We start from the raw sequence: 13,449 nt of genomic DNA, 5'->3' as shown, positions 1-13,449 counted from the left end.
TTAAAATATAAATTTGTGTGACCAAAGTTTTATTTAATCATAAAAATTCGAATCCGATGACATACCGCCAAAAGCTTATCGATGCATCGATAACTGTTTAAGTTTTTGCATGACTCAACTGAACGGTATGGTTGTATCGTCTAGATTGGGTCACACTGACATGGAAACGAAAACATTGGATTCGGAATTTGTTGAAATTCTTCCAAAACACTCCAATTTAAGGTAATTCCTGAATAAAATCTTTTTGACAAAGCTAAAAATCAAATAATTTCAGTGCTGAGGAGCTTATTGCTCATCGTCACACGGATTTTGCAGCGCCAAGTGGAGGTCTAAAACGCACTCAAAATGAAGGCACTGCTTTGGAACTTGGGGAGCTTAAACGGGCACAGGGTAAAAATTACATATATATGTTTATTAAAAATCGCTTTATACATATGTTTATTAAATATTAGATCACTTGCGAGCTCAGTTGTCAGTGCCTCGTATAGAAAGACTTGGAGGAAGAGCTCTGGGTATTTGGAATGAAGATCAACAAGTGGCGGAAGTCCTACGCAAGGATGGTAAATTCGAAAACTTTGGATACAGTGAGAAGGGAAAGCTCTACTTGGAATACTATGAGTCTTTGTTCTTACTGGAACTGGTGCGATACTAAATCATCATATAAAATGTCTTTAATTAAGAAGAATTACCAATTTCAGGGACGTCTGCAATTGGAGTATTATGGCTCAGTAGTTTCAATAGAGCAAGCTTATGTGCTCCTCCTTGGCGAGCTGGAAAGTGAAAAGTACACAAATTACCTGGTTTATTCCGCCTTATCCCGTGCTGGCTATATAGTCGTCAAACATAAACCACCTGAAAAAACTCCAGAATCAGTTACCAAGGCAGATTGTATCTGGGCCTTGTTAAAAGAAAAAGTGGGAAATCAATTTTTACCGGATTACATTAAAACTTCGCCATTTTACCCTGTCGTTGAGAAACAGATGGAAGATATCAAGGAACTCATTATATCGCAAAATATAAAAGAGATTAATAGCACAGAAGAATCCATTAATTTACAATTCGACTTAAAAAAGCGTAAAGCAAATGATGACCTGATAGAAGAACCTCTCTGTAAAAAGGAAAAGCTTTCCACATCAGGTCGAAGTCTAGTTGATCACCTTAAAAATGAAATTTCGTATGCCAAATTCGAAGAGGTCTTTAAAAAATTCGATATTGTACAACTTAAAAGCCAAGATTTTGGCAAAGAAGAAATTACTGTACCTTCTGCCTTAAAAATAACCTTCGATCTGCATCTACACAATGAGGGTTTTAAGAAGAGTTCACCAAAACCACCCAATTTTAATGTAATTATTCTTCCATCTCAAGAGGCTTTTCCCACTCACAATGATATCTCAAAGATTCAACATCAATCTCTTCACACCGCTCAATTGCTTGTCATATCCGTTGGCGAATCCAAACAAATACAGGCCTTTCTGTACTTTATAAGTTGATGATTACCAATACAATGTGGATATGCCACCTCAATAAATTGTACGTGTGAATATTTTTAAAGCTGCCAAAATGTATTTTGTTTACCACGCCACACATTCTTTATTTGGAGTGCCGACAACAGAACTACTGAAAGAGTGCCGACAACAGAACTACTGAAAGAAAAAGCAACATTTGTTATAATTTTCGAAATCTTTTAAAAATTATGTATATTTGTGCCCAACAATGGTAGGTCGATACCTAACCATTATAGCAACCTTAATCCACTGTAAATATGTTACAATAATTTGGGTGATTGGTGGACCAGGCAGCGGCAAAGGAACTCAGTCTAGTAAAATAGCACAAAAGTATGGATTCATGCATATTGATCCCGTCGCATTGGTTGGTGAAGAGGTGGATAGCTTGGTAATTTTTAAAGGCATGTCTTTAAAACTTACAAATTTATGCTTTACACAGATTGTAGGACAAACGGCTACTGGTAAAAAATTTGAAAAGTCACTAACGGACGGAAATTCAGTACCCTTGTCAGAAATTATACTTGAAATGAATAGCAATCGTGATGGTCTCAAGGGATTCGTCACTGATGGGTAAGAAAACGTAGTGTTGAGATATGAAATAATAAAAATATATATATAATTTCAGATACCCTGTCGATATGGAGGAGGCAAAAGTATTAGAGAATGTGTTTGGATCGCCCAGTATGATCATTGCGTTGGAATTGGAAGAGCAAATGGAAAGTCGTAGTAGTTCCACTTCATATGGCCCTGCAGCTCGGCCTTGTTTAACTTCGTATATTGATACATCGAAAGACGTGATGGATAATTACGCAGAAATCACTCTGAAAATTGATGCCAACCAAGCACCAGAAAGTGTTTTTAAGGAAATACAAATGAGTATGGATACGTGGGTCAACAGAAATCGCCAGATAGTGTTGGCTCGATAGACAAACGTTTTCCTAAACTATGGGAAAAGGTGTTCCATGAAAACACTCTTGAAATCCGATAAAGAATCAGCTTTGATAAAAAAAAAGCCAATTTATAACTCCACCCCGGAATTGTATTGTAACTGAAAAAGTTCCAGTTCTTATGTATAATAAACTTTGAAGGAAAGTATGCAACCAGTTTATATAATCGTATAGGATATTTTAATGAAGTGCGAAAAAGAATTGATTTCCGAAAGCATGGTGGTTGGAAATAATGAAAAAAGAAAAGTCCAAATTGTATGTTTCAATGTTTTAAGAAATAAGAATATTTATAGAGCAGAAAAATGGAATTGCCGGCTAAGAGTCTTTATCGAATTTAAAGCATCAACCTAAAATGGTTACAAAGATACATACATCGAATTTCATTTCCTATGTTTAAAGAACTCAAAAAAAAAAAATTAAAAGAATATTTTTAGAGCAGAAACATGGATTTGCCGATTAAAAGTCCTAATCAGATCAAACCAGAGTTGAAATGACTGAACTTTTAATCTTTAAAGTCGGTACTTAGCATCAACCTAAAATGGTGGAAAACATATAATGACAAAATGTATGCCAAAATCAGTTTGGAAAACGTTCTGTTTCGATGTTTCAGGAAAGACTGCTCTCTAAATATGGATTTTCCCATAAAGAGTCTAGACGATACTAAGCTTCAACCTACAAATGTGAATTTGGTGGTCAAGAGTTCGTATCGCTCCCATCTCAGATATAACACTCAAAATTTGAACTGAAAAAGTTCAGTTTATAGTATAGTATAGGTGGAACGGCTAAAACGAAAGCACTGGTAGCCGGACGGACGGACGGACGGACGGAGAGCTTTGCAGCAAAGCTCGCTCGAGCGAATGCGAATGCGAGTGTCTACGCGCAGTGAAACCGTTAGCCGAATCGCCTTTTCATTCCATTTAGTCACTCTCAACACACGCAGCACCGAGGGTGGTGGAAAATCATCGGGCGGAGAAATCACAATCGAAATCGAATCGAATCCGGGCGAGACTCTCGACCACAACAACTGGCAGCAGGAGGAAGCAGGCTAAGGCTAAGGCTAGTAAGGCATCGGCTCCCAAACCACCGAAAATCGAAAATCTCGCGATTTCTTCAACCAAAGGCCCGCAGCAGCGTCGTGTGCATATATTATACATCATCATGGTGAGTGTTTTGTGTGCGAGTGCTGCTGTGATTTTTAGTTTTTTTTTTATTTTTATTTGTTTTTCGTTCCTGCTTATTGCCCAATTTATTTTTATTTGTATGTAACCTACACAAAATGTTTTACTTTGATTTAAATCCCTTTGGCACTCTAAGGGAAAGTATTTTTTTTTTTTTTTAAAATTAAAGATTTAGAACAGGCAACTCGACCTTGAGCCAAATTGCACATGATGTACTTGACCTTGCCCAGCGATGCAATCAAGAAACTTTGGCGGGGGGGCACAAGCTTAGCAGCTCAGCTTTTTCGAGCTGAGAAATCCCCAAGTCAGCTGTTCACTGTTTACTCTGCTCCGGTATAAATAGAGCCTCTTACGAACCTGTGAAATCCCCCACCAAAAAGAGCACAAACAAGCAAACAAATTAGCCAGTCTTTGGAGGCAAACAAAAACGAATCCGAAATCCGAAATTTCACATTCCAAGCCCCGGCGAATTTTGACGTAAAAATCCCGATTTGCATAAATTTATGACCAGTTGCCGCGCCAGCTACACAGGAATTTCTGGCGGGGCTTGATTCATTAGCAAGTCCCCAGCCTCGCCGCCAAAAAGCAGTTTAAATGTGTTTATTGGCGCTACTCAAACTAGACAGTCATGCCGGTTTTAGCCTTAGTCGCGTCGCATTATTTAATTGTCAAAACAAAGAAACCAACAACAATGAAAAACACCTTATAAAAGAAATAGCCCCAGCTTGAGCTGGCTTCCATAAAAATTCCTCTGCGTTTAGCTGGATAGTTTTGCGGTTCCGTTGGAGCAGAACGCATGTGCTATAATTCTACAATTAAAACTAACTACTCGGGAACTTAAACAACTGTTAGATTAGTGAGTTCAATTATTAAGAGCTGCCAATCCTTGGAAATGACATTGAAAAGTCACTGAACCACTCTATATATGAACATATATATTACGTAAATGAGCCTCAAAATCATAAATTCTCACACGCAACCATTTGGATGCGTAGAAAATGTGCCAAAAACAAAACGTCAGAGAAAATGAAAAGCATTGAATTTATGCTCTAAGGAAAAACCAAAGGTGCTAGCAAACAACCTGGGCATTCATTTTCTATGTTCTTTTTTTTTGCACCCAAATTTTCGATGGGTGCGACAATGCGGAACAAGCGAAAATCGGCGGGGGCCTCGAATACTGTACTATATCAAAAGCAGATCTGTATACATATAGTCTCGGGCGATTCAATTGTTTATAGTAATTGGGATTTTTTGATGAAATCAAACCATTAACAGCGCAGTTTGTGCGTCTGGAAAAGAGGTGCCAATTGCCTTAAATTACCCACCCAATAGCGATGATGTGCTACGCAGTGGTTTCTGTGCAAGATCAATGTCATGGACCAATGTAATATTTATATCCTATATATATACTTTGTTTTTTTGTTTTGCCAAACTGTGTAGCGTGTGAACTTTAGTGTCGGCAAACATTTGAGGTGTATACATACATACATATGTGTTGCTGGCAGGGTGCCCAAAACGAAATACTAATAACTACATATTAACCCCAAAGCCAAACACATCTCAGACATATAGTTGAATAGCACTATAACTTTGAGATATCTAACCAACCCCACCAACTGTCTCGATTGTGTAGTTATTTATGTGTCACCAAATGGCCATGAAGAAGGAGGCCATGGAGAAGCTCAAAGCCGAGGAGCTCCGCAGGGCACGAGCCGCTGTAAGTAGCCCATCCGGATGCCAAATCGATGGGCACTCTGTGTCCCTTTTCTAGGATTACTTGATGTATATGGCATGTTCTGTCTGGCCGCCGCTTCACCAACAACAAAAAACAAAAGTCTTTAGACCCGAGAATACCGAAATGCAAATATCCTTTAAAATCCCATCAAACCAAACCCCCTAACCAAACTAAGCTTGCTGCGTACAAGTGAAACACTAACCACTCTAATTGTAGATGTTTCTGTGCCTCGGTGTTGTGTCCTAACTAACTAACCCAGATTTATCTGTTTGCAGGCTGAAATTCCCATCATCTGGATCTTGGGTGGACCCGGCTGCGGAAAGGGCACTCAGTGCGCCAAAATTGTGGAAAAGTACGGATTTACACACCTGAGCAGTGGCGATTTGCTTCGCAATGAGGTAATTGAGCCAGAAATACTGGAATAGTTCTGCTATCTGTTGTTTGTGTTTAGTAAGCAAATTTTGAATCTGCAGGTAGAGATAATATGTATCTAGTTTATGGGACTTTTGATGACCCTAGTTTGAAGACTATACTAATATTAATATCCACCCACTTTACAGGTGGCCTCTGGATCGGAAAAGGGTCGTCGGCTGCAAGAGGTAATGTCATCCGGTGGCTTGGTGTCCAACGACGAGGTGCTGTCGCTGCTCAACGACGCCATCACCCGGTCGAAGGGCGTCTCGAAGGGATTCCTCATCGACGGTTATCCGCGGGAGAAGAACCAGGGCGTGGAGTTCGAGATCCGTGTGGCTCCCGCCGATCTGGCGCTGTACTTCGAGTGCTCCGAGGACACGATGGTGCAGCGCATCATGGCGCGGGCCGCAGCCTCAGCCGTGAAGCGGGAGGATGACAACGAGAACACCATCAGGGCTCGCCTACAGACCTTCAGGCAGAACACCAACGCCATTCTAGAGCTCTATGACGCCAAAACCCTGACGGCAAGTTTAATATAGAATTTATATCCATACTAAATCCCAAGCTAATTAAACGCTTCTACGTAAACCGCAGATCAATGCCGAGCGTGACGTGGACGATATCTTTTTGGAAGTCGTCCAGGCCATTGACTGTGTGCTGAAGAAGAAGCAGCAGAAAGCCGCCGCCCAGTGCTAGTAAAATGTGAAATTAGAATCATCATTGTTATTAGGAAACCGGTACCAAAGTCAGCGACGCAAGCAACATTTTTAAATGCACTTTTTAGCGCGAATCTCACAATCTAAAAGCTGAGCACAAATGAAAGCGAAACACCAAATAAATTAGTCTAAATCTATATTATGTTACCACACTTAATGGCATTATCCTTCAATCGATTGCAAGCAATAATGGATATCTAGTGCTTTAAATAAATTTACACACAGAAATGGAAAATAAACTCTGTAAGGTTTGGATGTACTATAACTATTATATTATAGAGCTTATAAAGTGTTGTTAAATCATTGAATAATGACTGCAGTTTAATAGCTTGCATTTTCCCATGATTTTCTATAGAATGCTAATCTCAACTAGACACGATTAAGGGATTTTATTTAGCAAGTCTCTGGCCAATTATTCATAAACTAATTGAAAGTTCCAAGGGCGCGTGTGCTGGAAAGGAAAACATACGAAAACGAAAACATTTGCCTTGAATGGCGGCTGTGAGAGCCACGTGATTTATTGTCGAAAACTACAAGCTCATTTAGATCACTACTGAACCAGTTTGCTATCAGCATTTAAATGTTGTGGGAGTGAAGTAGAACACATTTAACCTCGCATCGAAATACCTCACTAAACATCTCAATTACACGGGTTTTTTTTGGCACTAAATGAATGTCAATAAATGCCTTCTGAATTGATGGACTGGTCCTTTCACTTATTCACTAAGTCAAGAATTTTATTGAGGAACTTTCCAAAATCTTTGAATATATCTCGGCTAAACATTAACAAGTTGCACCCGATAAACTGCCGAAGTCATAATAAATTATATGGCTTTGCTAGCGCATTTAAATCAGAGCGAGTCATGGAGTTAATTGATCGACTGCCTCGAGAGCTCTTTTGAATGTGGATTGGGGATTTGTTTCTGAGCCCAGTTAAATCAGAATTTCGGGCCATTTGATGATATCAATCTTTGATAAATTTGCCATCGAAAGAATCTATATTCTAACGCAAGAGTGCGTCACGGAGTTCAGCTCTAGAAGCTGAAATAGATCTGACACAATTCGACCACAACAAAAGGCTGGAAGAAAAACTTCTCCGAAGTCAGAAACTGGTAGTGATAGAATCGTCCATCTATCACGGAACTAAATACCAATACCAAGTGGCATGGACGAGCGTCATCATTGGAGCTCCCCTTCGAACTGGAGTGGATTCTCGAGTTCGAGTTCGAGTTCTTAAAGATCGCGTCAAGTGTAAAGTCAACACACACAAATATTATGTAAAATAAGTGGTTTTCGAAAGATGCCCAATAATTGAGCGGTTCGTAGATTATGTAAAACGCACCTGCTGGCGAAATAAGCTAACAATATGGGATAGAAAACGAAACAGTTATCACTTGGCGACGTAAAAGTTTTTATCGAGCGATTATCGCCGCTCGAGATCAGATCCCCGCCGAATGCGGGAATTCCAATTCCACAAAAATCAGCATGACTAAACAGACAGAAAAGCCAAAGTCGAAGCAGGTTTCTTGCTATTATTGTTTTTGTTTCTTTTATTTTTGTTTCTTTTATTTTTGTCATACACAAAATTTCTTTATAATTTTGCATCATTTGTTGCTTTCTTTTTGTTTCGGCTGGTTTTTATTTTTTTTTTTCACCTGGCCTTTGTCACTCTTACAACTAAAATAAATATAGATGTTTAAATAAGTTAGGGCTATAAACAATGTACAGATTTCAATGAGAGTTGGTATCACAAGATTGGGTAAAGCTATAAGGATTCAGTCGGATGGCGGACGAGCTGCAGGCAGACCCATCTCAAATGAGATTGTTATCACTGTAGTGGTGGTGCTGGGGTCGCAGATACTGCCGGTGTGCTGGCTGTCCCTGGCCCCCAATCTTGCTCTCGATCCAGTCCAGGTAGTAGGTGACCCGGGTGAAACCGCCGGGAATGTTGGTCTCACAGCCGTCGGCGGGTCCGAAGCTGGTGATGCCCACCACCATCTGGGTGTCCTTGAGCACCAAAGGACCCCCAGAGTCGCCGGTGCAGACGGTCTCGTCCTGCAGGCCCTTGGCACAGAGCACCCCGGCGCTGACCACGTCGTACTCCTGAGCACACTCCGCATTCGAGATCACCTTCAGCTCGGTGTACTGCATCGAGTCCGAGTTGGTCATCTCCACCATGGCGCCCCATCCGCTGGCCACCACGCTCATGCCGGCGAACTGATCCTGCCGGAATCGGCTGGGCAGCGAGGCGGGCTGAATGCGCGACGTGAAGCCAATGTCCTGCGGCAGCTTCACCAGAGCAATGTCATTGGCCGCCGTCTCCGGTCTGAATCGCTCGTGGACGATGAACTTGTTGGACCGCAGCACCAGTCCGCCCGACTGCTGCGTCTCCTCCACGCTCTTGGTGCCCAAATACACGTCGAAGTGGGTCACTCCCATGGTGCAGTGGCCGGCCGTAAGGATCCAGCGTCGATCCAGCAGGGTGCCGCCGCACAGGATCCGCTTGCGCCACAGCTGCTTGCCGATGAGCATCACTTGGTAGGGGAACTTCTCGATCCGGCCGAACTTCGAGTGCCCCAGGGCATAGCTGTCCGCGGGAGTGGGTTCCCACACGAGCAGCAAGATCACTAGTCCCCATCCCAGCAGGTGGGCCATTCTATTGGTACTCATTTTTATTTGTGGTTGTTCTGATTAATTGTAGATTACACTTGTCACTGACTCTTTTTCTCCCGTTTAACTGATCCTCAAATTTAGTCTCAGTCTTCGTTTTTGCGTTTGCGTTTGCGTTTTCGCTGATCTGAGTTCTGCGCGCTTTGAATGTTCGCTTCAATCTAAATCCATTCTGATGGAGCCGTGATATTTTATACCTCGTCGCTCGCGCTCAGCAAAATATTTCGCCGGTTACTCCGGCTCTGTTTTTTCTCCTCTCAGCTGGCCAAGATCGGCAGATCTTCTCCGGTAGCCTGTTGTTATGACAGCAAACAAGTCGTAAAATCTCGTTTTAAACAGCTAGTCGGCCGATCTGATTTTCATTTCGCGCGCGCTTATCTCTTGTTCAAGTAAAGTTCAAATTTGTTTTGGGAAACGGAAGTGGAATTGGGTTATTGCGATTGCGTCCATTCCCGAATTATCAAATTTCGCAGATTTGAGGGCTCAATGATTTTGGGTTCGCTCAAAATTAAAAAATAAAATTGGCAAGAGAAAATCGATATACAAGAGTTGGCAGACAATAGAACAGGTATTCCAGATGGAGTTTGGCAAAAAAAAGAAAAAAAACCTCCACCCCTTTTCGATGGGTTGGATTTTTGGGTGACAAATACGATTTTAATTATGTATAAACTATAGTGGAATTCTGTTTAGAAAACTCGTTTTGCCTGTCGTTTTCCTTTGGCATAGCCAAAATTCAAACAGTTGGAAATGCTTCATTCAACTGAAAAAAAAGATGGAATTTTTATTTGAAAGTTGCTTTTGCGCATCTTCACTGGCATTTTCGTGATCCGTAAACAGCGGGGACTCCGATTTGTTTCTGATTCAGTGGCGCCATTAGAATTTCGTATCATACTATAAGTTATTCATTTACGCCTCAAAGTCCAAAAGCCAAAAATGTTGATAATTCCGAGCAAAACCAAAACTTTCGTCCGAATTTCGGGGGAACGGCTATGAATCAAGTTTGCTGTTTGTTTATCATAAACAAATATTAGTATGTAGATTGCGCTCCAGATCGAAATCACAACAATGCTGACTCAATATATTTTAATCAATTAATTTGGTTCTACTGTTTTCTTTCGATTTTCCTGTTTCCTGCGCAGAAATTCAAAAATTCCCCAAACCCAATGAAAATAAATATTGAAAAATGGTAGTTAATTGGCTTGGCGCCAGCCTTTTGTGTTGTCAATAAAAAAACAACCGAGATTAGCATTCGCTTTAATTTTATTTACTTAATTAGCAGGCGAATTGTAAAAACAGCCAGCGAATGGCTTTGTTTTTCAGTAAATCCAGTGCGTCAACGGAATGTTAATCTTCAGGCGGGCAAAAGGAGTATTGCTAAGTGAAGTCGGCAATTACACGTGCCTTCGTGCTTCGATAGAGCATCCCGGATTCGGGGATCACTCTATCCCGAAGATCGCAATATTTGCATTACTCATTGGCAGGTTCAAGTTTATAAATACGCAAACACTAATAAAATTAATCGGACATGAAGGTGCGAAACACTTGCTACAAGATGAGAAATCCTCCTCCCTTAATTTAATAAACCAAATATGCACGTGTTGGACATATGAACTATAACTTCCCGTTCTGGGAGGTGTCTTTTATTGATGGACAGGCTAATCTTCCAATTAGTTTTCAGCACATCGTCAAAGTTTATAGAACAGGTTCGGGAGCAAATAAAACTTTACTTTCTTGCTTTTTTTCGGACTAATTTGAGTTTTAGTGCCGCCGTCTGAGTGCATATTTCATTTTTTGGCGAATGCTTTGAATAAATTACTCCGCCAACCGGCGAGATTTATTCGACAATCTAAATTTAAATAATGCGACTGGGAATCCGAGATGTAAATTGATGCAAATGAGAGCCCAATCTCGGGCCCGGGAACACCCAAAAAAAAAGCGTTGTTTTTGACCACAAAGTTCAGCGGCTTTCGTCTTTGGCGCCATATACTATATGCCATAAATGTTGCTTACCTTGTCCGAGAAAGTAGCTGACCTTGACGGAATTCGTAACGAAATTAGAGATCCGAGTCAGAGAGATATCAGCTAGAAAGCTGGATTATGCCGATCTGGTGTCTAATTGAGTGGGGCGCATGCGGAGTGCATTGACCAAAGATCTCCTCGTTCGGCGTAGGCGTAAAAAATGGGTCTTAAAACCCAATCAAATCGTCCGTTGACGTCAGCTAACACCATTTGTTTCGTACGGCTACGGGCCTCGGAAATTAATTAATGTGCCGGCGAATGAGCTTTTAATATGCAACGGCGTAGAACCAGTAGTCGCCATACCACTTTTCGCCAGGCAGTAAAAGTTCCACTCCTCCCGAGGGCTCGATCTTTTTGAACGTTTCTCGGCCAGAGTTTTGGGCAAACTAGATCCGGTTGGACCCCAATTCGTGATGAAGACCGAATATGTGAGAATACCGCAGCAAACAGCAAACAAAAAAGAAAGAAGAAAGAGCCGCTTAGAAGAAATTTATGGCGCTTGGGGATTTCCCAACAAAATAACCGACCGAATACTGGGCCACAAAAACAAACTCCCATGACGACGACGACGACGACGACGCTGTGTAGCAAACAAAATTTGCTGAAATTCATCAAAAGCATTTATCATTAGTCGAGAAAGAAAGATGATCGCTTCATAGCCGTTGGCCCAAAGCAAAGAAACTCTTTGGCGCCAGTTTGCCAGTTCGCAAGTTTATGTATCTTTGCATCTTGTCTATTGATCTGCAGTTCCGACAGCCATGGCTATGGAATTCCCGAAAAACACGTGCAAAATGCCAATCCAAATCCAAATGGTTCCAATAAAAACCTAAGAAAGTCGTCAAAACAAATCGTCTTGGCATCTCGCTTCGAATTCGCATAATACGTCAAGTTGTCAAATTAAATTTGCATGCCATTAATATGCTGCCAACTGAAGCCGCTTATAAAACTTGATATGTCTTGCCCACCGATAAGGAATCGATTAAGCTGGGAAACCGCTCTTCAAACTCGTAAAGCGAAGCTCACGCCCAAATGGAGAAGTTCTTGGCTTTAATGGGAATCTGGGGAATTTTCGATGCTTGGAATTGGAATTTAAACTTATATGTTGGGTCGGCGGCGACTAGGTGAATTATTCTGCGACAGATAGAACAACTCGGTGGCGCCGAATTAATTAATTATAAATCGACTCTCTCGACACTAATAAGCCATTTGAATTTGCATATAAATTAGAGCGATTAGAACGGTCGAGAACAACAACCGGACAAATATGTATCAAACAACGCACAAACAAATTGGTGCTAAAAAATTGGTGAATTCTGTGCTATCCTAATTATTGATAAGTCTTCAAATTTAACAGAATAGAGTATTTACTAAATGGTGTTGCCATTTATTTATTTACTTACGACTTTGTATCATTTTTCAAAAGATTATAGTCTTTATAAACTTCTAAGACAGCTAATTATACAAATTTTTAAATAATAAATGTTCAATTATATTTTTTATGCAACATCCTGAAACACAATCTTTATCTGTAAAATTGGAAATAAAGAATTTAATTTATATATCTCAATCTCGAACACAACATTCTTGATGAACCCATCAAATCGCAGAATTTATTTGGTAAATAAAAGCTCAGGCAAATTATGCCATGTTTGATTGGTAAACAACAGAAACCTGATGTTAATAGCAATTTAATACCAAGCAAGCTGTCTATTATTGTTTTCCAATCATAAGTGGGCAATCACCATTCGTTTAAAAGCAAACATGCATATGAGCACGCTCTCCAAATTTTAAGAGCGCTTAAAACTTGACGTCATGCGAAGACTTTTCCAATGAGTCGATGATTCACTCTCCAATCCAAATTGCCAAGTCAATATTATGAAACGTCATCGTTGGCTTACAAATTAATATTTTTAGGCGATTAGTCAACTAATATTTTGACTGTCTGACAGGTCCCAGACTTTCTCAAAGTTCTGCGCTCACTGTGACAACGCAAATAAATATCGCCTTTGCGGGATGCCATCGAACTTATTGTCTGATTTAATTCAAAATTAGACCGCTAAAGGCATTCCAGCTTACAATTAATGAGATTAATCGTAAATAAACATTTACGGCAAGTACACTTACTTCTGAATGCATCTGTCAGTCGATAATTCAAGGCACACACATGGCGAATATCATTATTTATAAGGAATGCAATAAGCAAAATGCGATCACCGGCGAACGATTTTGTTCGGATAATTACAATTGTAATTTGCTGTATTTCCT

The 13,449-nt window shown here is 40.5% G+C and overlaps 4 protein-coding genes across 7 annotated transcripts; 3 read left to right on the top strand and 1 right to left on the bottom strand.

Moving 5' to 3' along the window:
* Positions 1–145: 145 nt before the first annotated feature.
* On the top strand, positions 146–1,551 carry LOC108146888. Its single transcript, XM_017273121.2, has 4 exons — positions 146–222; positions 275–390; positions 453–640; positions 699–1,551. Exons 1-4 carry the CDS (start codon positions 161–163, stop codon positions 1,488–1,490), a joined length of 1,158 nt encoding a protein of 385 aa, XP_017128610.1. The 5' UTR covers positions 146–160; the 3' UTR covers positions 1,491–1,551.
* Positions 1,552–1,651: 100 nt separating this feature from the next.
* On the top strand, positions 1,652–2,936 carry LOC108146890 (adenylate kinase isoenzyme 1-like). 3 transcript variants are annotated; one of them, XM_017273126.2, is made up of 3 exons: positions 1,652–1,881; positions 1,945–2,075; positions 2,131–2,936. In XM_017273126.2, exons 1-3 carry the CDS (start codon positions 1,714–1,716, stop codon positions 2,429–2,431), a joined length of 600 nt encoding a protein of 199 aa, XP_017128615.1. In that variant the 5' UTR covers positions 1,652–1,713; the 3' UTR covers positions 2,432–2,936. The 3 variants fall into 3 exon arrangements, with proteins under 3 accessions (XP_017128615.1, XP_041563926.1, XP_017128614.1); XM_041707992.1 differs by having other exon boundaries at positions 1,652–1,893; XM_017273125.2 differs by having other exon boundaries at positions 1,652–2,075.
* A 306-nt stretch (positions 2,937–3,242) lies between these two features.
* On the top strand, positions 3,243–6,647 carry LOC108146889 (adenylate kinase isoenzyme 1). 2 transcript variants are annotated; one of them, XM_017273122.2, is made up of 5 exons: positions 3,243–3,613; positions 5,264–5,347; positions 5,641–5,763; positions 5,926–6,303; positions 6,374–6,647. In XM_017273122.2, exons 1-5 carry the CDS (start codon positions 3,611–3,613, stop codon positions 6,473–6,475), a joined length of 690 nt encoding a protein of 229 aa, XP_017128611.1. In that variant the 5' UTR covers positions 3,243–3,610; the 3' UTR covers positions 6,476–6,647. The 2 variants fall into 2 exon arrangements, with proteins under 2 accessions (XP_017128611.1, XP_017128612.1); XM_017273123.2 differs by lacking the exon at positions 5,264–5,347 and having other exon boundaries at positions 3,252–3,613.
* Positions 6,648–7,992: 1,345 nt separating this feature from the next.
* On the bottom strand, positions 7,993–9,332 carry LOC108146825 (brachyurin). Its single transcript, XM_041707991.1, has one exon. The coding sequence runs from the start codon at positions 9,163–9,165 to the stop codon at positions 8,308–8,310; it is 858 nt and encodes a 285-aa protein (XP_041563925.1). The 5' UTR covers positions 9,166–9,332; the 3' UTR covers positions 7,993–8,307.
* Positions 9,333–13,449: the final 4,117 nt, after the last annotated feature.

Source organism: Drosophila elegans, unplaced genomic scaffold (genome assembly GCF_018152505.1).
Source record: "Drosophila elegans isolate 14027-0461.03 unplaced genomic scaffold, ASM1815250v1 contig_208, whole genome shotgun sequence".
NCBI classification, from domain to species: Eukaryota; Metazoa; Arthropoda; class Insecta; order Diptera; family Drosophilidae; genus Drosophila; species Drosophila elegans.
Note: the sequence above shows the minus strand (reverse complement) of the source record. Positions and strands in the feature narration are given on the sequence as shown.

Bases quoted from the DNA above. Each gene is read 5' to 3' on its own strand.
- LOC108146888 (XM_017273121.2), top strand. From the start codon at position 161: ATGGAAACGAAAACATTGGATTCGGAATTTGTTGAAATTCTTCCAAAA. The intron at 391-452 runs GTAAAAATTACA...ATTAAATATTAG, and splicing joins GGAGCTTAAACGGGCACAGG to ATCACTTGCGAGCTCAGTTG. The intron at 641-698 runs GTGCGATACTAA...TACCAATTTCAG, and splicing joins CTTTGTTCTTACTGGAACTG to GGACGTCTGCAATTGGAGTA.
- LOC108146890 (XM_017273125.2), top strand. From the start codon at position 1,714: ATGGTAGGTCGATACCTAACCATTATAGCAACCTTAATCCACTGTAAA. The intron at 2,076-2,130 runs GTAAGAAAACGT...ATATAATTTCAG, and splicing joins AAGGGATTCGTCACTGATGG to ATACCCTGTCGATATGGAGG.
- LOC108146889 (XM_017273122.2), top strand. The intron at 5,348-5,640 runs GTAAGTAGCCCA...ATCTGTTTGCAG, and splicing joins TCCGCAGGGCACGAGCCGCT to GCTGAAATTCCCATCATCTG. The intron at 6,304-6,373 runs GCAAGTTTAATA...CGTAAACCGCAG, and splicing joins ATGACGCCAAAACCCTGACG to ATCAATGCCGAGCGTGACGT.
- LOC108146825 (XM_041707991.1), bottom strand. From the start codon at position 9,165: ATGAGTACCAATAGAATGGCCCACCTGCTGGGATGGGGACTAGTGATC.